The following is a 22,942-nucleotide window of genomic DNA, read 5'->3' on the forward strand; positions in this document are numbered from 1 at the left end:
CTCTCCCGGGCTCAGCCCCCGGGCGCCTTCCGAAACCAAAACACAAACACTAGTTCCAGTGCGGCCGCCACTTCCGCCCCCCCCCGGCGCCGACCCCGCCGCCGCCGCCACGTCCGCGCACGTAGCGCGAGCTGATTACGTCACTTCCTGTTCCCGGGCCCGCCCAACACCTCCCATTCCTTCCTTTAGCTAGTCTCCGCCCCGCCCCTCTCTGGACGCGGCCTAGCTCTCGCCGGCCTGCTTTCCTTCCTGCAGCTCCGCTCTGCCGCCGCGGGGGCCCAGGACTTTGGGCGTGTTGGTCTCGGGCTGCCCCGCTCGGCTCCCCGCCTCGGACGCTTTGCCCTCAGGCGCAGGCTCGGTCTCGCGGGGGAGGGGAGGGCGGCGGAGGAGTCTAGTTTTTGAAAGGCGAGGGCAGCACTCTACTTCCCGGGAACATGGCGCCCGGGGCCTTCCGCCGCGATAAGCCGAAGTGCAGACCTTTACTAGCGCTTTAACGCGTTACCAGCGCTTCGTACTCGTAATGTCCGTCGTTCCTCACCGTGGCAGGTGCCGTTATTAGCTCCGTTTAAAAGACAGGCCGCGAAGGCTGAAGCGACCTGGCCAGTGGTGTCTGAAGCCGGATTCTAACTCCCTCTAACTGCGCATCCGCTAGGCTGCCCACGGTGGGAAGCCGGCCGGCCCTGCCTTCTGGGAACGGACTAAGGGGGCAAGGCCGTGTGCAGAGCCCTGGAGGGTCAAATACAGAGCTCTGCGCTGGTCCGGAGCCAGTCCTTCCGCGGCTGCTCGGAAAGCTCAGGGCGATGCTGACTGCCCAGCGACAAGAGTTCCTTCTCTGAAGCCCGGAAGTCGGGAAGCCGACCGAGCCGTCTGTGGATGTGCATCGTGTGCCTAGGGTGTGTAGGGTGCAAGGTGTGCCTGGGGTGTGTAAGCATGGCTAGGTGTTCAGGGTGTGGCAAGGTTATGCAAGTGTGCTGGGTGTATAGGGGTGCAAGGGGTGCAAGCATGGCTGAGGTGTGCAAGGCATAGCTAGGGGTGCAAGGGGTGCAAGCATGGCTGTGTGCAATGCATAGCTAGTGGTGCAAGGGGTGCAAGCATGGCTAAGGTGTGCAAGGCATAGCTAGGGGTGCAAGGTATGCAAGCGTGGCTGTGTGCAATGCATAGCTAGTGGTGCAAGGGGTGCAAGCATGGCTGTGTGCAATGCATAGCTAGTGGTGCAAGGGGTGCAAGCATGGCTGTGTGCAATGCATAGCTAGTGGTGCAAGGGGTGCAAGCATGGCTAAGGTGTGCAAGGCATAGCTAGGGGTGCAAGGTGTGCAAGCGTGGCTGTGTCCAATGCATAGCTAGTGGTGCAAGGTGTGCAAGCATGGCTAAGGTGTGCAAGGCATAGCTAGTGGTGCAAGGGGTGCAAGCATGGCTAAGGTGTGTAAGGCATAGCTAGGGGTGCAAGGTGTGCAAGCGTGGCTGTGTCCAATGCATAGCTAGTGGTGCAAGGGGTGCAAGCATGGCTGTGTGCAAGGCATAACTAGGGGTGCAAGGTATGCAAGCGTGGCTGTGTGCAATGCATAGCTAGTGGTGCAAGGGGTGCAAGCATGGCTGTGTGCAATGCATAGCTAGTGGTGCAAGGTGTGCAAGCATGGCTGTGTGCAAGGCATAGCTAGTGGTGCAAGGTGTGCAAGGCATAGCTAGTGGTGCAAGGGGTGCAAGCATGGCTAAGGTGTGCAAGGCATAGCTAGGGGTGCAAGGTATGCAAGCGTGGCTGTGTGCAAGGCATAGCTAGTGGTGCAAGGTGTGCAAGCATGGCTGTGTGCAAGGCATAGCTAGTGGTGCAAGGTGTGCAAGGCATAGCTAGGGGTGCAAGGGGTGCAAGCATGGCTAAGGTGTGCAATGCATAGCTAGTGGTGCAAGGGGTGCAAGCATGGCTAAGGTGTGCAAGGCATAGCTAGGGGTGCAAGGTGTGCAAGCATGGCTAAGGTGTGTAAGGCATAGCTAGTGGTGCAAAGTGTGCAAGCATGGCTGTGTGCAATGCATAGCTAGTGGTGCAAGGTGTGCAAGCATGGCTGTGTGCAAGGCATAGCTAGTGGTGCAAGGTGTGCAAGCATGGCTGTGTGCAAGGCATAGCTAGTGGTGCAAGGTGTGCAAGGCATAGCTAGGGGTGCAAAGTGTGCAAGCATGGCTAAGGTGTGCAAGGCATAGCTAGGATGTACAGGGCGTGAAGAGTAAGCCTAGGAGGAGCAAGGCGTATCTGGTGTGTGCAAGGCATAGTTAGGGTATGCAGTGTATGGTGAGATTGTGCAAGTATGCCTAGGGTGTGTAGTGAACAAAGTATGACTAGGTGTGCAAGGTGTGGCTAGGGTGTGCAAGCATGGCTCAGGTGATCAAAGCATGGCTAGAGTGTGCAGGGCATGCCTAGCTAATTTGTGTAGAGTATGCCTAGGAGTTGTAAGGTGTTTGCAGGAGATGCAAGGCATGACTAGGGTGTGCAGGGCATAGCAAGGGTATGTAAGCATGGCTAAATTGTGCGAGGTGTGGCGAGATTGTGCAAAAGTGCAAGGTGTGGGGAAATTGTGCAAGTGTGCCTAGGGTATGCATGGCATGCCTAGAGTGTGTAGTGTACAAGGCATGGCTAGTGGGTGCAAGGTGTGCCTAAGATGTGCAGGGTGTAGCAAGAGTGTGCAAACATGGCTAGGATGTGCAGGTGTGCCTAGGGTGTGCAGGGTGCAAGGCCTAGCTAGGGGGTACAAGGGGCACCTAGGGGGTATAAGGCACTGCACATTCCTTAATTCCCTGGAACCAGCTATTCCCCATCTTCTTTGTCTACATTTATCTTCATTAGATTGTAAACTCCTGGAGGTCAGGGACTGTCTTTTGCCCATTTTTTGGTGTCCTCTAGCTAATTTGCAGTGTCTGGCACTTAGTAGTTGCTTAATCAAGATTGATTGTTGATAAAAAGAGAAAAAACCTGACCCTATTCCCAAGGAGGATTAACTAGATTGTAGAATTTAAAAGTTGGTAGGGCAGAGTGGAGGTCTGGTTTATCTTCTGCTGGGGTAGACTAAAGGCATGCAAATGCCTTCCAAGGCATACCTCCCTCCCCCAGTCCAGTCCAGCATCCTTGGTGTTATTTTACATTCCCCACATTCACTATAGAAATACATTATTTATAATGTGACTTGTCTTTTCTGTCTTTGTAACATTTCTTTTACACACACACATGTAATCAGTTTTTCTGGCTTCCTTTAAGAGAACTGAAATCTGATATATGTGTGTATGCATACATACATACACATAAACATCTGTACATATGTATATGTAATATATGGCCATTAGCTACCACCCTAAATTTATCACCTCTTTTCTGACTATTGCAAATAGCCTTCTAATTGGTATCCCTGCCACAATTTACTCTCACTTTAATTCAGTTGTCAAAATGATCTAACAATAATCATCAAATTCTGTCAGGTGCCTATTATCTGCAGGATCAAATATAAATCCCATTTGACATTTTTAAGCTCTTCATATCCTGGCCTTTTTTATGTTTCTCATCTTGCATTCTGCTGATCTACATATACTATATGATCTAATTTTGTTGACCTATTTGCTGTTCCTTGTTCATATGACACTCTACCTCCTGGCTGATCTGCTGGCTTACTTTTGATTATTAGGCTTCCTTCTAGACTCAGCTCAGATCCCATCTTTTGTAGGAGCCTTTTCTGGTTCTCTGCTACTACCTACATATTTCAGATTACTCTCCATTTATTCTTTATTTTGTATCTGCTGCTGCTACCACCACTACCACCACCACTATTACCACTACCGATCTGAAAATAGCTACAATTTATTTAATGCTCTTTAGAGTTTGCAATGTAATTGCTCATTCAATCATGTTCAACTCTTTACAACCTCATAGAGCATAGCCTGCCAGCCTTTTCTTTCTCTCCCCCACTAGCTCTCAAAATCTGTCCAAGTTTATGTTCATTGTTTCTGACACTATCAGTTCATCTCATCTTCTCTCCTGTCCCCTTCTCCTTTTTAAAAAAATTTTTTTTAAATTAATTTTATAATTACAACTTTTTTTTAACAGTACATATGCATAGGTAATTTTTTATATTATCCCTTGTACGCCCTTCTGTTCCGAATTTTCCCCTCCTTCCCTCCGCTTCCTCTCCTAGATGGTAAGCTTTCCCATACATGTTAAATATGCTATAGTATACCCTAGATACAATATATGTGTGCAAATTGTACAGTTCTCTTATTGCACAGGAAGAATTGGATTCAGAAGGTAAAAATAACCTGGGAAGAAAAACAAAAATGCAAACAGTTTACACTCATTTCCCAGTGTTCCTTCTCTGGATGTAGCGGATTCTGTCCATCATTGATCAATTGGAATTGGATTAGCTCTTCTCTATGTTGAAGATATCCACTTCCATCAGAATACATCCTCATACAGTATCATTGTTGAAGTATATAATGATCTCCTGGTTCTGCTCCTTTCCCTCAGCATCAGTTGATGTAAGTCTCTCCAAGCCTTTCTGAATTCATCCTGCTGGTCATTTCTTACAGAGCAATAATATTCCATAACATTCATATACCACAATTTACCCAATCATTCTCCAATGCATGGACATCCATTCATTTTCCAGTTTCTACCACTACAAAAAGGGCTGCCACAAACATTTTGGCACATACAGGTCCCTTCCCCTTCTTTAAGATCTCTTTAGGATAGAAGTTCAGTAGTAGCACTGCTGGATCAAAAGCACAGTTTGATGACTTTTGGGGCATAATTTCAGGTTACTCTCCAGAAAGGTTGAATTCTTTCACAACTCCACCAACAATACATCAGTGTCCCATTTTTCCCACATCCCCTTAAACATTCATCATTATTTTTTCCTGTTATCTTCTCCTTCTCCTTTTACCTTCAATTATTTCCAACATCAGGGTCTTTTCCAATGATCCCTGTTTTCCCATTGTAAGGCCAAAATATTTAAGTTTCAGTTGAAGTATTCCAGTATTCAGCTTCCAATGAATGCCTGAATTAATTTTTTTGTTGACTGATCTCCTTGTTGTCCAAGGGACTCTCAAGTCTATCTTAGCATCACAATTCAAAAGCATCAATTATGTAATACTCAAGTTTTTCTTTTAGTTCAACTTTCACAGCCATGTATTGCTAGTAGGAAAACCATAGCTTTGATTATATGGACCTTTGTCATTTGTCAGCAAGGTGCTCTCTCTCCTTTTTAGTATGCTGTCCAGATTTGTCAGAGCATTCCTTCCAACAAGTGTCTTTTTAAAAATTTCATGGCTGCAGTTGCTGTTTTGCAATGATCTTGGAGCCCAAGAACATAAAACTGATTCCTTTTCTTATCTATTTGCCAGGAAGTGATGAAACCAATTGCCAAGAACTTAGTTAAGTTTCAAATCAGTTTTTATACTTTCTTCTTTCACCTTTGTCAGGAGTCTTAATTTCTCTTGATTTTCTGCCATCAAAAAGGTATCTTTATAGCTAAGATTGTTGATATTTCTCCCAGAAACTTTAATTCTGGCTTTTGATTCATCCAGTCTGGCATGTTCTATGTTGTGTTCTGCACATGAGTTAAATGAATAAAATGTCAATATATACAGCCTTATTGTACTCCTTTCCCAATCTTCAAAGGCTCAAGTCATTCCATGTTCAAATCTAACTTTTGCCTCTTGACCTGTATACAAATTTCTCAGGAGAAAAGATAATCTTGTACTCTCATGTCTTTGAGAGCTTGCCACACTTTACTGTGAGCAACATAGCAAAGACTTTAGTGTAGTCAGTGAAGCAGAAGTAGATTTGTTTGGTAATTTGAACATTGCCCTTACTTTAGGATTGGGACATAAATTGATTTTTTCCAATCCGGTGGTCACTGTTGAATGTTCCAAATTTACAGACATAGTGAGTTACAGTTTGGGGATTTTAAATAGCTTAGCTGAAATTCTATCATCTTCACTAACCTTACTGTTAGCAGTGCTTCCCAAGGCTCTCACTTGTCTTCATTCCCAGGATGTCTGACTCTTGATCTGTAACCATACCATTGTGGTTATCAATGATGTTATAACAATAATCTTTCTTGTATAGTTCTTCTGTATATTTTTGCCACTTCTTAAGACCACTGCTATTTTTGTCTTTTAGAATGCTCATTTTTAATGAAATTTTCCCCTTGAGATTTCTAATTTTCTTGAAGAGATCTCTTGCCTTCCCCATTTTATTGTTTCCTCTATTTCTTTGCCTGTTCCATTTTCTAGAATTCTACAATTTAGTTAAATATATCTTTTCCTTTTTTCTTTCCCTTTCCTTCTTTCCTAAGATATTTATAAGGAGGGGGCAGCTAGGTGGTGCAGTGGATAGAGCACCAGCCCTGAATTCAGGAGGACCTGAGTTCAAATCTGGTCTCAGACACTTAACACTTCCTAGCTGTGTGACCCTGGGCAAGTCATTTAACCCCAGCCTCAGGGGGGAAAAACAGCCATTTTGATTTCTTACTCTTCGTTTTCTTTGGAATGTTTTTTGTTGTTGTGCTTGTGAACTTCTGTCCATAATAATTCAAGCCCTCTCTCCACCAGCTCTTATCGCTTAAATCTATTCATCACTTCCATTTCATATTCATAAGGGATGTTACTTAAGTCATACCTATATGGTCTGATAATTTTCTCTACTTTCTATTATTTAAGTCTGAATTTTGCAATAAGTAGTTGATGATATAAGCCACATTTAGCTCCAGATCTTAACTGACTATATAGAGCTTCTACTTCTTTGAATGCAAAGTATGTTACCCATCTGATTTTAATATTGATCATCTGGTGATGTCCACGTGTAGAGTCACCTTTGAGGTTGTTGAAAAAGAGTGTTATGAACAGTGAATTACATGACAAAACTGATTAGGCTGCTCTGTTTTTATTTTGTATTCCAAGGTCAAATTTGCCATTATTCCAATTATCTTTTGATATCCTACTTTTCTACTTTGATTTTTGATTTGATTCCAATCCCCTATGATGAATGTGATTTTTTTGTTTTTGAGAAGGTGTTATGGTCTTTCTTCAGCATGATTGGTTGGAACCTAGATTTATTTATATTACTGTGATGTTGGATAATTTCCCTTGTTTTTAAATAGATAACATTCTGTCATTTTTGAGATCAGACCCTAGTAGTGCTTTTATTGACTAATCCATTTTTTCTAAGGGATTTTTGCTCACAGTAGTATATGTAATGTTTATCTGAATTGAATTTACCATTCCTGTCCATTTAAGTTTACTGATTGTAAATAACTGTATAAATCAGGAGAACAACAACAGCTCGGGGAGACATTTTTGGGGAGCAGACAATAAAGAACAGCTCTGCCACTCTCTGGCTCTCTGTTTGCTTATTCCCCGCTTCCATCTCCGAAGCAGGGCCTGAGACGGGGAAGGCTGGAAGAAGCTAGCAGCGCACGGTGCAGTACTTTCAGTTTCCCGTTAGACGCAACAAAGGCACAACAACTGATATCCAAGATACTGATATTTAAACTTTTATCACCTGTTTGACTACATCCAAGTTAACTTGTTTCATAGATCTTAAAACTCCAAAGTTTGCAATGGCTGTTACATATATGATCTTATTTCATTCTCACAACAATTTCTGGTGTTATCATTTTACAGATGAAGAACCTGAGACAAATTGAGGCTAACTTAAGTAACTTAACTCATAACCACAAACCTAGTAGGTACCTAAAGCAGCATGCTGACTCTTGAATCCAAGTCCACTGCTTCTTACTTATCTATTTTCATGCTGTCTTCCCCTTTAGAATATAAACTCCTTCAGACCAATGACTGTTTTTCTTTGTACAACTAGCTTGTATCACCAAGAGGCACTTAATAAATGCCCTTGATTAATACACTCCCACAGACACCCCCATACCTGAAATACAAGGTATTTTTAGGAGGGGAATGACTACAAGCATGGGGAATTGGTGTGGAGGGGGCAGGAAGATTATGAGGATGGAAGGAAGTAGGGGGAGATCAGGAAAGACTTCATTTGGAAGGTGATTAAATTAACCTTGAAAATTAGGGATTCCATGAAGGAGACTAGGAAATGGCAGGGAGATTGGAACTTTGTTGTGTGAGCAATAGAAAGTAGGACAGTATGGCTGGAGTATTTGGAGGAAGGGGAGTAATGAGTAAGAACTCAAGAAAGAAAAGAGTGGGTGTGAAGGAGTAGTGTGAAATAAACTAGGAATACTTGGGTTCAAGCCTGGCCTCTGATACTGGCTGTATCACTCAGCAAATCATAACTTCTCAGAGCTCCAAGCCACTCTCTAGATAAATTACTGATAAGGTGCTAATCTATGTTGGTAGAGGGAGGTTCCTCTTCTATAGTCTCCTTTATCAGTAAAATTCCAGCTCCACTCCCTATCCTTCTGTAGAGAATAACTGGAGTGGAGAAACACAGTGACTAGGAGGTCAGAAAAGCTGCTTGATGTATCACAGAATTACCACATTTGAGAGTTGGAAGGACTCAGTCCAATAGAAACATCTGGCAGGGGCCTTCTGACTTATTTGAAGATCTCCATGGAGGGGAAGTGCATGTGCAGTCTCTCCACGAAGCTCCATTCCACTGGTGGCTCTCATCTCTCAGCAGTGTTTCTTGACCTCCAGCCTAAATTAGGCTCCTGGTTCCTCCCTCTGGGGCCAAACCAAATAAATCTAAGCCCCCTTTCATATATCAACCTATCAGATATTTAAAATCAGCTATCATATATATGCTTACAACTGCATTTTAGAAAGATTGGTTTGGGGCAACTTGTGGAGAAAGAACTAGGTAAATAGAGGAACAAAAAGCAGTGAAACAAAATAAAGCTGCCATTAGCTGGATTATTGGGAAACTACTTTTATCAGAATAAATACAGCTTTTCTAAGTGGGATGTCTTTTATACTCTGTTAATGACTCAGATTCTCCTAGATACACATAATGCATATAAATGTCAAACAGGAAGCATTTAGGAAGTTCCTAATATGTGCTGGGCACTAACTATATTATAAAGTGCTGTGGTTACAGAGAAGCATGAAATAGCCTCTACTCTTTTTTTTTTTTCCTCTTTTTTTTATTTTTTTTATTTTTTTATTTACAAAGCATATGCATGGGTAATTTTTTCAACATTGATCCTTGCAAAACCTTTTGTTCCAAATTTTCCCTACCCCCTTCCCTAGCTGGCAGGGAGTCCAATACATGTTAAATATGTTGAAATACATATTAAATCCAGTATTTGTATACATATTTATACAGTTATCTTGCTGCACAAGAAAAATCAGATCAAGAAGGAGAAAAAAACAACAACAATGCAAGCAAAGAACAGTGAGAATGTTGTATTGTGTTCCACACTCAGCTCCCATGGTCCTCCCTTTTTTGGGTATAGATGACTCTCCATCACTGCACAATTAGGACTGGCCTGAATCATCCTATTGTTGAAGAGAGCCACATCCATCAGAATTGATCCTCATATAGTATTGTTGTGTACAAGGATCTCCTGGTTTTGCTCATTTCACTAAGCATCAGTTCCTGTAAGTCTCTCCAGGCCTCTCTGAGATCAACTTGCTGGTTGTTTCTTACAGAACAAAAGTATTCCATACCATAACTAGTTAAACCATTATTGGGTAGGAAAAAAGATAAATAACTAGTAAGGAAAGTGGATACTGGCCTTTAGATTCTGAAAGTCAGATTCTTATAGATTTTGTTTGAACTGAGTCTACAAGTAAGGATTCTACAAAGCAGATATGAAGAGGAAGGTCTTTTTAGGTATGGGGGACAGCCCATAATAAGCATAGAGAGGGAGAGAACTGCAGTTTGGTTGGATTACAGATTGTGGGAATGAGGTTAGAAAGAGGTTGGGGCTTGTTTTAAAGCACAAAAAACCAATTTATATTTTATCCTGGGAACTACATTGGCAATTGGATTATTGATTGGTACACAGAGTTCTGAGGCAGTTAGCAGGCCATTGTGATAGTTTAGGGAAGAAAGAAGGTCCTAAGCTATATCTGTGTGAGGAGTGATATGTATGTATGGCTATGAGCTGTCTATCGGCAACATTGGTTGAATATATCTAATACTACCATAATACAAAAATTTGGATTCTAAAGTAGACATGCTCTGACATTTGAGGGGTAAACTACTTTTGACAACTCTTGATTTGTTCTAAAATGTGATATGTATTAGTCATGATAATACATTTGGGACTCCACCAAGAATCAGGAAATTGGGTGTGTCACATTTTGTCAATGCAAACCCTGTCAGCAATTTCATAAAAGTAAATGTAAGGATATTTGAGGGGAAAAAACCCACAAGTAATATAATGGATATTTAAGTTTATAAGTTATAATATTGGAGCCTCTTTCATTGTTAAATATGTTGAGTATTATGTAAATATGTTAAAAATATAGGTACTGAATATACACAAGTAATTAAGGCAAGTCTTAGACAACTTAAAAAAAAACCAAAAACAATCTTTCCATGTGGAATCTTGCCACTGCTACCATTTTTATGCCTATTCTCTCAGGTATTCCTTCCTCGTTCATGACCACTAATTTCTAAGGTCACCTGTCCTTTGTAAACATCTTTCATAATATAAACCAGTACAGTCATATAAATGACTTGCCTGGAATAAGTCCTGTCTAGTAGTGATGAACACCTTTAGTATTCAGGATTCATTTTTAGAAAAGTAGAAATAATCACAATGATTCTGTTTTTCATATGGCTCCTCTGATTTCTACTTCCTTTCTATAGGCTTGCTTAGTAAAGCTTTGTAAAGATTTCAGGGAAAACATGAATGGAGAAAAATTACAATATTTGTACTACTAGCTCAAACGAAAAAAAAAATTTCCTTTGATTATTTAAAACCATTATTTGAGATTGAATCCGAGAAATTCATGACACACAAAAAACTTAAACCTCCTAAATTAGGAAGTTATTGCAATATTCCAGGTTTCTTGTAATGAGAGAATGAAGCAAGGAAATAGCCACGTGAGTAGTGGAGAGAATCTGATCAGCAAGAATGGCTTCTAGAATTGTACATGTTTAGCATATATTGCATTATTTGCTGTCTAGAGGAGGGATGGAGGAAGGGAGAGAAGTTTGTAACAAGGGTTTTACAAGGGTAAATATTGAAAATTATCTTTGCATATATTTTGAAAATAAAAAGCTACAACAATAAAAATCTTCTAGAGGTTAATGGCATTTCTTGCATTTATCTGCATATCCATATCTTGCATAATATGCATTTCTTACTGCTTCCACAGGGGTTGTCCAATCCATGCTATTGAGGCAACTGTTGTTTATCAATCTGGTTACAGCAGGGAAGAGTTCTCTTTCAAAGATGAGTGTCTTAGATATGATCAAGAAATTCTCAAGACCAAAAACCCACAAAAAGAAGTCAGGAGAGAGGCAGCTAGGTGGTGCAGTGGATAGAACACCAGCATTGAAGTCAGGAGGACCTGAGTTCAAATTTGATCTTGACAGGTAATGCTTCCTGGCTGTATGACCCTGGGGGCAAGTCTCTTAACTCCAATTGCCTCAGCAAAAAAAAAAAAAGAGGAATCAGGAGGTATCAGTATATTCCAAAGAAAAGTTCCCATTGGTCCTTGTCTTAAAGATTGAACATGAACTCTCAGTTCTACTATAAGATCAGCATGCCCCATGCTGCTTCTCAGTTTAAGCATAACTTAAAATTTACAAATGACAAGCACAATGCACTTCTTGATAAAAATGTTAATTGCTTAATATCTTTCAAGTCTACTAAGAAGTCTTTAAATTGAAAAAAAAATGTAGAGGAAGAAAATGACTCCCCCAAGCTAGATATTGTATATAGTTGTAACAAAGGAAGATCAGAACTAATGAAAATCAGAAATTCATACAAGATGAAACTAAAAAAATCAATAGCCTATCAATATCTATAAAAAAGTATGTAAAATGAAAAAGGTGAATTAGAGCTTATAATACAAATTTGACTTCATGATAATCACTGCACCAGTGGAATGAGACCTTTGACTATGTCTTTGGAAATATATATATATATATAATTCAAAAGGAAAAAGGTAAGGTTGGATAGGTAATGAGCAGGGGAATTTTTTTTTTTTTTTTTTTTGCTGAGGCAGTTGGGGTTAAGTGACTTGCCCAGGGTCACACAGCTAGGAAGTGTTAAGTGTCTGAGATCAGATTTGAACTCAGGTCCTCCTGACTTCAAGGCTGGTGCTCTATCTACTACGCCACCTAGCTGCCCCCAGGGAAGAATAATATTGAATATTATGAATCACTACTATTAATTTCTGTGTACTCATTCTCCAATGATTCATGTACAGTGTCTTCTACTCTCCCCATTTCTATGTTGACTTTTGGATATTGAAGAGCAAACCCTATTTGCTTCCTCAATCATTCCCTTCAATTCTTCAACTCTCACTTCCCAATACCCCCTCTAGATTTGTTCATTCCTTACATTTTCCCCTTTGGAATTTCTATCTACTCCATAACAAACAAACTTGCTTTCACCTTAAATCTCTCACTTTCATCTTAAAGTTCCCAGATCCTCAATCAAGCCAACTCCCACAATCTGCTCTTGTATTTTACTTCAAGCATGGGAATAATGGGAATAGTCATATGTTTGATCTTATCATCACCCTTAAGTACTCTATCTCCATGTTAAAAGAACTTTGAATGTGCTTTATCTGAAGATAATCTTTTATCTCTTCCTATGGCTTGTTTTTCTTCTTAAAATGTACATATCTTCCATTCTGAACTTAACAAACACTAAATAAAATGGGCAGTTCTATATGGAATTAGAAAGAATTGTAGGGCAGACTTCAAATATATTTATATTTTCTGCTTTTTAATAATTAATTCAACATATAACATTAAAAACTGTCCTGTAACAATGTGATTGTTTCTGTCCTCTTTTATACATTCAAAAAATGCTTTAGGGATCTGCATTTCTCTTTTTTGGGGGAAAGTATGGTGTGGTGGGGGGAAAGGATGCTAAACTATCCTAGTCTCTTATTCCCTTCCACCCAAAACCAAAGTGAAAAAAAAAAAAAAAAAAAGGTAAGGGAAACAAAAGCCTTGTAACAAATATTTAATCAACCAAAACATATTCCCACTTTGCCCTTGCCCAATTTGTCATTTTACATCTTACAAAGGTGTAAACCAAGTACATTAGCTTGTAAAAGTCAATCTGATGGGGGTTGAGGTCCCTTTAAGCTAGGATCTTTTGCCTTAGATGCAAGTAGTCTCCACTGGAGAATTTTGCTTGCAGCCCAGACTTGGTCTGGGTGTCCACTATGTTTTAGAGATAGAGTGAGACAAGGTTAGGAACACTGATATTCTTCCCGGAAGCTGCGTGAACAGCTGAGAACCCAGAATGGTTCTGAGAGACCTAAAAAGGTTAAGGTTAGTTTTTGGGGTAACAATTTTCGAAGTCCCCATACAGGCCACCACATGATGAGAGTTAGGGAAGGGGGAACCCCTTTTTGGATCAGCGTAGAGTCCCCTGTAAAAGGAATTTACAGGCCTGAAAACCTAGATTGATAAAAAAAAAAAGGGTTTATTGTAGGGATTTGGAAGTAAAGTTTAGTTAGTAAAGTTGAGGGTAGAAATAAAAGGGCACCAGAATAGGTCCGGTGGGCAGAAACCCTTGACATGACTGACCATGCTTAGGTCATGCCATGCTTAAGACTTCTGCAAAACGTGGACTCCAAAGTAGCCCCTTTTATAATGGGGGCTTTTGGTGATCTTGAAGGTGGGTGGAGTCCCAGGCGACTGGCAGGTTTTTCAGCCAGGGTCAGCATTGAATAGAATTCAATGGGTTTTCAGGTAAGGAAGAAACTGTGGTATTGGGAAAACCCAGTTAGCTCAGATCCAGTGGGGACTGGGGGGACCAGGATTTGTGAATCAAAAGATCCTAGCTTAAAGGGACCTCAACCCCCATCAAATCCTAACATCTCCCCTTTTTTTTGATTTAGAACATAGGGTGGTCATGACCTTGAAATAGGTATGCATAAATCCATCAATATGGGAAATATTACACATAATTACATAAATTACACAAACACATAGTAATATAACACATGCTAGAAGTGATGTAAAAAATAACATGAATCAACATGAGGAATAAGTCCTAGAAATAGTCCAAAAGGAATCCATTGTCCATTAGTTTATGTACCAGGAATTCAATAATTCCTGCAAGTTTTGAACTCCTCCAATAGTCTCATCTTGTATTAGGGAATCCAATGCTTCCTGATGGTTTTAAAGTTCTTTAACAGTCTCCTTATCAGCCATGCTCTTTCAGTGTCAGATGTTTCTTAGATCTTCTCCTTTGTTTTGAAGTTTTTTTTTTTTCTGTCTCTCTCTGATGGACAAGGCGAATTTGACTCATTAGCACCCATCTGTTTGCTTCTCTGTCTGTAAAAATACAAGCAAACCCTCTCTCCCAGGCAGTTAACCTATCTAATTCCTTCTATTTACCACTTCTTTTCTCATCATCTGGCAATTACATTGGAGCTGTTTGCACTGGACACTGCCCTGTTGGTTTAGAAGGCCTGTATTCTCCCCAAGTGTAATACATTTCTGCTCTCTGATTGCTTTTTGGCTGACTGATCAGGTAATCCCTTTCTGCCATTGCTTTTCTGCTGGTTGATCAAATCAGAGTCCTGACCTTCTAAAGGCTCCCTGGGTGTAGCTGATTGAGTTCTTGGAGTTCCTTCTTTCCTTTTTTTCCCTCTCTCTCCTCCTAACTCACATTTCTTTTTTTTTTTTTTTTTCTTAGTAAGGGGAATACCATGACATCGCTCTAGCCCTGCCCCTGTAGCATCGGCCCCTGTAGCCTCGACCCTGGGGTCTGCTGTTGAAGCTACTATAGAATTGAGAGTGTGAACTACTGTAGTTAGTAGGCTTGGCATGATATCGAGCACGTGGAAAACCCCGATCTGTGGTGCTGATCCCTGGCAGATTGGTCCGTTTTGGTATCACTTTGATCTGTCTTCCTCTGAAAAGAGAATCATCCAAGGCCATTGCTGTCCTCACCGAGTCTTTATCTGAAAATTCTATGTATGCAAACCCCTTAGGATGGCCACTGAATTTGTCACAAAGGATGGTAACTCGATTAACTGAACCACAACCATAGAAGTGTGCCTCCAGCTCTTCTGCTGTTGCACCATAGTCCACATTACCCACATAGATGGATCGAGCATCAGCCTCCAGCTTCTCCTCAATGGACACGATCACTGGGCCAGCATTGCCTGAGAGTGGGCTCATGTTCATCTGTTTCTCCACCTTGTTCTGATGCTCCTTCAATTTCTTGGCCTCTTCCTCCATCTCCCTTACTCGGGCTTTGATGGCCTCCAGCTCCGGGTCCTTGATAGCACCGTCCCCTTGTTCAGGCGCCAAAATGTAAAGTCTGGGCTAGCTCCCTGAAGGGCTCAGAATCAGCCAGAGTCAAGATAAGCAAAAGTCCTTGCCCCACGTTGGGCACCAAAACATGATGTTCTGTTTCTCTAGATTATAATCCTTCTCCTGGGGGCAGATTTTCTTGAGGAGCTTCTGGGGAGGCAGCCTTAGTTTCAGTTCAGTTCCAAATAATCACCAAAATGCATCCAGGAGTTAAATTCAGATCCTATATTCAGTCTCTAGCTCCCTCTGAATGCAAAGCCGCCAGCCAGCACCAAGGTAGATGTGGGAATTTCTCCTGAGAAGTCTTCTCCTTGACCCAATCCAGACTGACATTCCCACTCAATGCTGGCTCCTTATATTCTCCCAGAGAAGGGCTTGTGGATAATTCATGGCCTTGTGGGAGCTCCTTAAAGCACCAATGAGCAAGCTCTTTTAAAGGTGGAAACTCCTTTAAAGGTGGAAACCCCTTTAAAGGTGGAAACCCCTTTAAAGGTGGAAACTCCTTTAAAGGTGGAAACTCCTTTAAAGGTGTGAACCAAGTACATTACCTTGTAAAAGTCAATCCTAACAGCCATGCATATGTAGTCAATAAAAAAGTTATTTAAAAAAAGTAGAATTGGGCAAATAGAATTTAATGATGCTATTAAACATGAAGAAACAATAAAACAAGATAGAAAAGAATGACAAAACAGAAGAAAATATGAACTATGAGAAAAACAAATGACTTGGAAAATAGATCAAGGAGTTCCTGAAAACCATGAACAACAGAAACAACAACAAATTATCAAGGAAAACTGCCCTGATATTCTAGAATCAAAAGATAAAATAGAAATTGAAAAGATCCACTGATTACTTCCTTAAAATTCTAGAGCTCTCAGGTCAATGGGGAAAATATTGTAAGCAGCCAGAAAGAAACAATTCAAATATTTATCATGTTGCACAAGAAAAATCAGATAATAAAGGGGAATAATGAGAAAGAAAACAAAAAGTAAGCAAATAACAAAAGAAGGTGAAAATACTACTGTGTTATGATCCACCCTCAGTCCCCACAATTCTCTCTCTGGATGAAGATGGCTTGGCCTAATTCACCTCATTGTTGAAAAGAACCAAGATCATCACTATTAATCTTGTTGTTATTTACAATATTCTCTTGGTTCTATTCATTTCATTCAGCATCAGTTCATGTAAGTCTCTCCAGGACTCTCTGAAATCATGCTGCTGATCATTTCTTATATAACATTAATATTCTATAGCATTCATATACCATAACTTATTCAGCCTTATAATTGTGATGGAATACTATTTTGCTATAAGAAATGTCAAGTAGGTTCCTCTCAGAAAGATTTACATGAACCGATAAAAAGTGAAATGAGTAGATCTGAAAGAGCATTTTACATAGTAACAATAACTGTACTATGATCAACTATGAATGATTTGACTATTCTCAACAATATAGTTAACCAAGAAAATTCCATTGGACTTAGAATGAAAAAATTCTATCCACCTGCAGAAAGAGAACTAATGGAATCTGAATGCAAATGAAAGCATATTTTTAAAATTTTTATTGAACTTTTGGAATGTATTTTCTTTTATATCATGACTAATATGAAAACATATTTTGTAAGACTATATATTTATAACCTATATTAAATTGCTTTTTCATTGAGGGGACAGAGGAGATAGGGAAAGAGAGAATTTGGAACTCAAAAATTTTTTTTAAAAAGTTAAAAATTGTTTTTATATATAATTGGGAAAAAATTAAAAATATTAGAAAAAGGAAGAAAGGAAAAAAAGTAAGCAAAATGAATGAGTATATGAAAAGCATTTGAAAGTATAAATATTCCACATCCATGTACCTTTCACTTCTGCAAACATTTTGGGAGAAGTGTATCTTATCAATTTTCTTCTTCAGGCCATGGTTGGGCTTTTTTGTACTTTTACAGTATTTTCATTTATTGTTGTAAGCCATTGTGGATGTTATCTTCCTTCCTTTCCTTTCTTTCCCTCCCCTTCCCCTCCCCCTTCCTTTTCCTTCCCTTCTTCCCTCCCTCCCTCCTTCCCTCCCTCCCTCCTTCCCTCCTTCCCTTCCTTCCCTCCTTCCCTTTCTTCCCTCCTTTCCTTCCTTCCTTCCCTCCTTTCCTTCCTTCCCTTCCTTCCTTCCTTCCCTCCTTTCCTTCCTTCCTTCCTTCCTTCCCTCCTTTCCTTCCCTCCCTCCTTCCTTCCTTCCTTCCTTCCTTCCTTCCTTCCTTCCTTCCTTCCTTCCTTCCTTCCTTCCTTCCTTCCCTTCCTTCCCTTCCTTCCCTCCCTTCCCTCCCTTCCCTCCCTTCCTTTCTTCCTTCCTTTCCTTCCTTTCCTTCCTTCCTTCCTTCCTTCCTTCCTTCCTTCCTTCCTTCCTTCCTTCCTCCCTTCCTCCCTTCCTCCCTTCCTCCCTTCCTCCCTCCCTCCCTCCCTTCCTTCCCTCCCTTCCCTCCCTTCCCTCCCTTCCCTCCCTCCCTTCCCTCCCTTCCCTTCCTCCCTTCCTTTCCTTCCTTTCCTTCCTTTCCTTCCTTTCCTTCCTTTCCTTCCTTCCTTCCTTCCTTCCTTCCTTCCTTCCTTCCTTCCTTCCTTCCTTCCTTCCTTCCTTCCTTCCTTCCTTCCTTCCTTCCTTCCTTCCTTCCTTCCTTCCTTCCTTCCTTCCTTCCTTCCTTCCTTCCTCCCTCCCTCCCTCCCTCCCTCCCTCCCTCCTTCCTTCCTTCCCTTCCTTCCTTCCCTTCCTCCCTTCCCTTCCTCCCTTCCCTTCCTCCCTTCCCTTCCTCCCTTCCCTTCCTCCCTTCCCTCCCTTCCCTCCCTTCCCTCCCCTCCCTCCCTTTCCTCCCTTTCCTCCCTTTCCTCCCTTTCCTCCCTTTCCTCCCCTTCCTTCCTTCCTTCCTTCCTTCCTTCCTTCCTTCCTTCCTTCCTTCCTTCCTTCCTTCCTTCCTTCCTTCCTTCCTTCCTTCCTTCCTTCCTTCCTTCCTTCCTTCCTTCCTTCCTTCCTTCCTTCCTTCCTTCCTTCCTTCCTTCCTTCTTTCCTTTCCTTTCCTCCCTCCCTCCCTCCCTCCCTCCCTCCCTCCCTCCCTCCCTCCCTCCCTCCCTCCCTCCCTCCTTCCTTCCTTCCTTCCTTCCTTCCTTCCTTCCTTCCTTCCTTCCTTCCTTCCTTCCTTTTTACAAGAGCTTTTTATTTAATAATCTTGCCCGACTTTCCTCAGTTCACAATCCTCATACCTAAAACATAGGTCTGACCATGTCATTCTCTAATCATTAAACTCCAGTAGCCGGTTCCTCAGGATTAAATGTAAACTTTTTAAATTCCTTTTGGCATTTAAAGCTCTTTACAACATGGCACCTTTCTACTTTTCTAATATAAACGCCTTAAGGCACTCTGCAATTCACATGCACTGGCATTCTAGCTGTTCATAAAAGACATGACATTCCAGTTTCGTGTCCCTGCCCTAGCCCCTGAAACACCCTTTCTTCCAGTCTTTGAGTTTTAAAATCTCTGGCTTCAAATAAGGCTTAGTTCAAATGCTGCTCTAAGAGCTTCTTGCTACCCCCCCCCCCATGCCAGTGTCATCATCTCTAAGGTAATCTTGTACTTTCTATATGTCTTATATGCACATAATCATTTATGTAGCATTTCCCCCATTAGAATGTAAATTTCTCGAGTGCAGGGACTGTTTTTGCTTTTTCTTTGTATCTTTCAGCACTGGCACATAAAACACATATAATAAATGTTTGTGGATTGGTATGATTGGGAGGATTTTCTGGGCAAATTAAAGTGAGGCAGAAGCAGAAGTGATAATCCTGTCCCAAGAATATACTAACAGACCATTTAAAGGCAAGGAGGAAGAAGATGAGGCCTTTGGAAAGCATTAGATGACCTACATGGTAGTGATGGAGAACTTCAGTTATCTAGACATTGACTAGAACTTGGTGGAACATCTAAGCATTTTCTACCTTACCTTCTCATTAAAAACCAGGTCTTCAGAATCCAAATCCAGTATCTTTTCCAAGGGTGGGAGGCCTGTTCTTTCAGGTCTGGAGTCCCTAATGCAAAGGAAATGTATTCTAACTTTATAAAAAAGTTGAGCAAATTGAGCATCTTATCCCACGCTTCCTCCCCTCCCTTCCTGAAAAGGTGAAGAGTAAACAATAAGGACAAGCAATTATTGGGGTGGAGATGATGGGAACATTGAATTTGTCATGGAACAGGAGAAAAAAATCTGGGTACCGTCTGACATGCACCTGAGAGTGGGAGAAAGCAGATTGCAGCGAGTCCGAATGAATTTCGCTCAGAAGACACCGGAAGCTTTCAAAAATGAAATTCTGGAGCTACAAACAATTCCAATGAAGAAAAAAGAGTTGCTTAAGAAGTCATGCTCCTTTACTCTTTCTCACCAATAGAATGGAAGCACTGATTCCGTACCAGGTAATGAACCAGAGCGGATAAAAGCACTGCTCCAGGAGTCAGCTCTAAGCTTAGCTGATTGACCACGTGTGCACTCTGTGCCTTAGTTTCCTCGTCTGTAAAGTAAAGAGGCTTCCCCGCCTTTAATGTCCCTTCCAGTTCTAAACCTTTGATGCTAGGAACTTTCCAAAAACGACCCCATACGTTAGATCAGGCCTAAGACTCTTTCGGAGGAGAGAACCAGCAGTTCAGAGACATCCTTCCCCGGCAGCGGGCGGGGAGCGGGTTACCCTTCTACTCCGGTAAGGGAACCTCACAAAGGCGCTGGAGCCAGCGGAGAAAGGAGAACGGGCTCGAGGGGGCGGGACACATCACGCCCCTCCCCCGTTCCCTAGGTAACCGTTCCCTAGGTAACCAGTTCAAATAGTGATGCTCCTTTTTCTCCGGACCGTTCCATGTGCGCCGGGATTGGCGGGGATCGAGTTCACATCCCTACCCGGGAGGCTGCGGTGATGGAGCCCCAGTCAGATCGGGATCCTTCCGCGGACAGGGGAAGCCCCACGGCCGCGGGAGCCCCGGAGGCCGTGAATGCTCCCTGCCCAGAAAAGGGCTGGCCCGGGGCGTCGGCCACTCTCCCCAGGCTGACGCCCCAGAGGCGAGCCCTTGTCATGTACCCGCAGGGGCCGTCCGTGATATGCACCACGGAGAGGGCCCCTCTGCCGCCTTTGGATAAAGACGAGGAGCCGCCCGCCGAGCCGGACTTCGTGCCGCTGACCCGCAGCCCCAAGCAGACGAGCCTGCTGGGTTACTTGCATCCCGCGGAGGAGTCACAGCCTGAGCTGGACAAAGAGAAAGATCTGGAACCGCCCCCCCAGCCCCCCGAGGCTCAGGAGGGCGCAAAAGTCCCGGAGGCTGCGCAGAAAGCAGAGGAGAAGACGTCCCCACCGTGCCCGAAGCCCGGCGTGGCGCTCCCGTCCAAGTTCTCCAGTCCGGAGCAGCCGGGCCCTGGCGGGAAGCAGCAGACCCCGCTGGACTCGGAGAGTGGGCTGTCCACGAGGGTGATTTACAGCCTGGACCCCGAGAGCCACGACGCGGCCGGGCTGGCGGCAGAGCCCTCGGTTTGCCCTTTCAGGCTCACGCCCAGAGAAGAGCAAGTGGAGCCTCCGGACAATGTCAGGCCCGTTTACCTTGGGAAATATTTTGACCGGAATCCTGGCTGGCCGACCGTGAGTTCTGAGTTCTCTTTCACTCCCGATGCATGCTCCCTCTGCCTCTTCCTTCCCCTCACCATCTCCGGGAGTCCCCAGACTGTTAATGGCTTCGATGGGATTGATGGAGAGCACTTATTATATAGAAACTTTATGTGTTCTTTTTTGCCTCCCAAGATCCATTGGACCCTTACTGGGTCCCCATAGTGTACCTCTGTTTCCTTGGAAACGGATACAGTCCCTGCTTTCCTTAGTGGAGTAATCCCTCCCCGCTTCAGGTCTCCAACTTTTATTTGATTTTTGCTCGTGTCCTCGTGGAGGAACGCTTGGGTATGTTACAATCCTTTCTCTCTTTAAACCTTTTGAATGCACCGGTGCAATACTTAGGTCCTTTCTGTCATCTCTCACTCTGGCTACAAGCAAGATCCGCCGCTTCTTCCCATTTCATTTTTCTTTTGATGAGATACTCCGGCCCCGTATTGCATCTTTTGCACGTTGCCCTGAGTACTTGCATTCACCCATCTTTGAATATCTGCCTTGTTCTCCTTCAAATATTCACTCCAACTTTGACATATCAGTTATTTACGTTCCCATTCATCTTTTCCAAGCACTTTTCCCATTTCCCAGTTATCCTTCCCACTCGTCTTGCTAATGTTCCTCCTTACTTTCAGCCCCACTGGTGTGTAAAAGGACACATTTAAGTCTAACCAGTGGGGAAAACAATGTTTACATTGTCAAGTTTACAATGTCTAGTTTACAATGTCAAGTCTACATTGTCTAGTTTATGATGTCAAGTTTACATTATACTGTCTCTAAACTCCCAGAAGCCTTGGGTCCAAATGCCATTTGTAATGCCCACTTCCTATGTGACCTTCCTAAGCTTCGTTTCTGCATCTGTAAGATGAGGAAGTTGATCCATGGCTTCCCAGATCCCTTCTAGCTTTATAGTCCTAGAGCCAAAGTCCATTCTGGATCTCAGAAAATAATTCAAGAAATTATTTTTCCATTTATTACTTATTTTGAAATTATTATTAGCAACATTATATTCTCCTTAAGGAGGATATGAGATAATTTGAGATTATATAAAGATATACTGGTAATATGGGTATGTACACATACAAAATTGTTTCATTTTATTTTTTATTTCATTTAGGATTGTAACTTGAAAATACAAGCTCAGGCAAAGTTCTAAAGCAACGTTCTTTCCTGACAATGCTAAACCTTCTAGTTTTCACCTTTTTTTTTTTTTTTTTCCCTCCTTTTTAGGCAGGGAAGCTTAATCCAGTTGGATATAGAGCTGAAAACTGTTTGACTGAAAAATGGCCTCCAGTGAGTGTTGTCAATAAATACATGTTTATTTCTTTGCCATAGATTTATCCTAACTAGAAGGAATCTAATACTTTGTATTCTGTTCAAAGATGAGATGTTAATGACTCGATTATTGATTTTCTAAATGCTGCTATTGTAACTTATTTATGTGGGAGGGAAAACGGAGACAAATTGTTATTAATTTTCAGTAGGGTTTTTCAGATGAACTCTGATTGATTTTGTTTATAGAGGATATTGAGGTACTTCAGAAATCACACTGATTCTTGCATTAGAGGTTTTAGGTTCAGATACTGCTTCCAATGGTGACTACATGAGTAACTTGAAAAATTACCACTCCTTGGGCCTTAGTTTAATTCTCTGGAAAATAAGGGGATTGAACTAGCTTTGTTCTGAGGTTCCTTCCTAAGGACAAGCTGTCATTCCATGATCCCAAAATTCCATAGTTGGAATTCAAATTTTTTCTTTTAATAATGTGACAGTGGATAAAGAGCTGGTCTTGGCTTCAGGAAGATCTGGATTCAAATCTTAACTCTGACACATACTCATGGTAAACTTGAC

The 22,942-nt window shown here is 42.1% G+C and overlaps 2 protein-coding genes, 1 long non-coding RNA gene and 1 pseudogene across 4 annotated transcripts in view; 2 read left to right on the forward strand and 2 right to left on the reverse strand.

The window, feature by feature from the left end:
* Positions 1-20,244, reverse strand: part of RAB5A (RAB5A, member RAS oncogene family) — a 57,126-nt gene extending 36,882 nt beyond the window's left edge. The window contains exons 1-2 of the mRNA XM_074269207.1: positions 19,685-20,244; positions 19,402-19,486 (exon numbers count right to left, since the gene is read on the reverse strand). The gene's annotated coding sequence lies outside the window, so the exon portion shown is untranslated. The remainder of the gene's footprint in view (positions 1-19,401; positions 19,487-19,684) is intronic.
* On the forward strand, positions 196-5,618 carry LOC141543661 (uncharacterized). Its single transcript, XR_012482488.1, has 2 exons — positions 196-1,952; positions 2,044-5,618. It is a non-coding gene; the product is annotated as an uncharacterized LOC141543661 (long non-coding RNA).
* Positions 13,079-17,411, reverse strand: LOC141543660 (polyadenylate-binding protein 2 pseudogene; annotated as a pseudogene).
* EFHB (EF-hand domain family member B) overlaps positions 20,181-22,942 on the forward strand; it is a 34,346-nt gene continuing 31,584 nt past the window's right edge. For both annotated transcript variants that reach the window (XM_074269202.1, XM_074269203.1), the window contains exons 1-2: positions 20,181-21,073; positions 22,322-22,384. In XM_074269202.1, the coding sequence (XP_074125303.1) occupies positions 20,303-21,073; positions 22,322-22,384 (834 nt within the window). In that variant the 5' untranslated portion in view covers positions 20,181-20,302. The remainder of the gene's footprint in view (positions 21,074-22,321; positions 22,385-22,942) is intronic.

This window comes from Sminthopsis crassicaudata, chromosome 5 (genome assembly GCF_048593235.1).
Source record: "Sminthopsis crassicaudata isolate SCR6 chromosome 5, ASM4859323v1, whole genome shotgun sequence".
Taxonomy (NCBI): domain Eukaryota; kingdom Metazoa; phylum Chordata; class Mammalia; order Dasyuromorphia; family Dasyuridae; genus Sminthopsis; species Sminthopsis crassicaudata.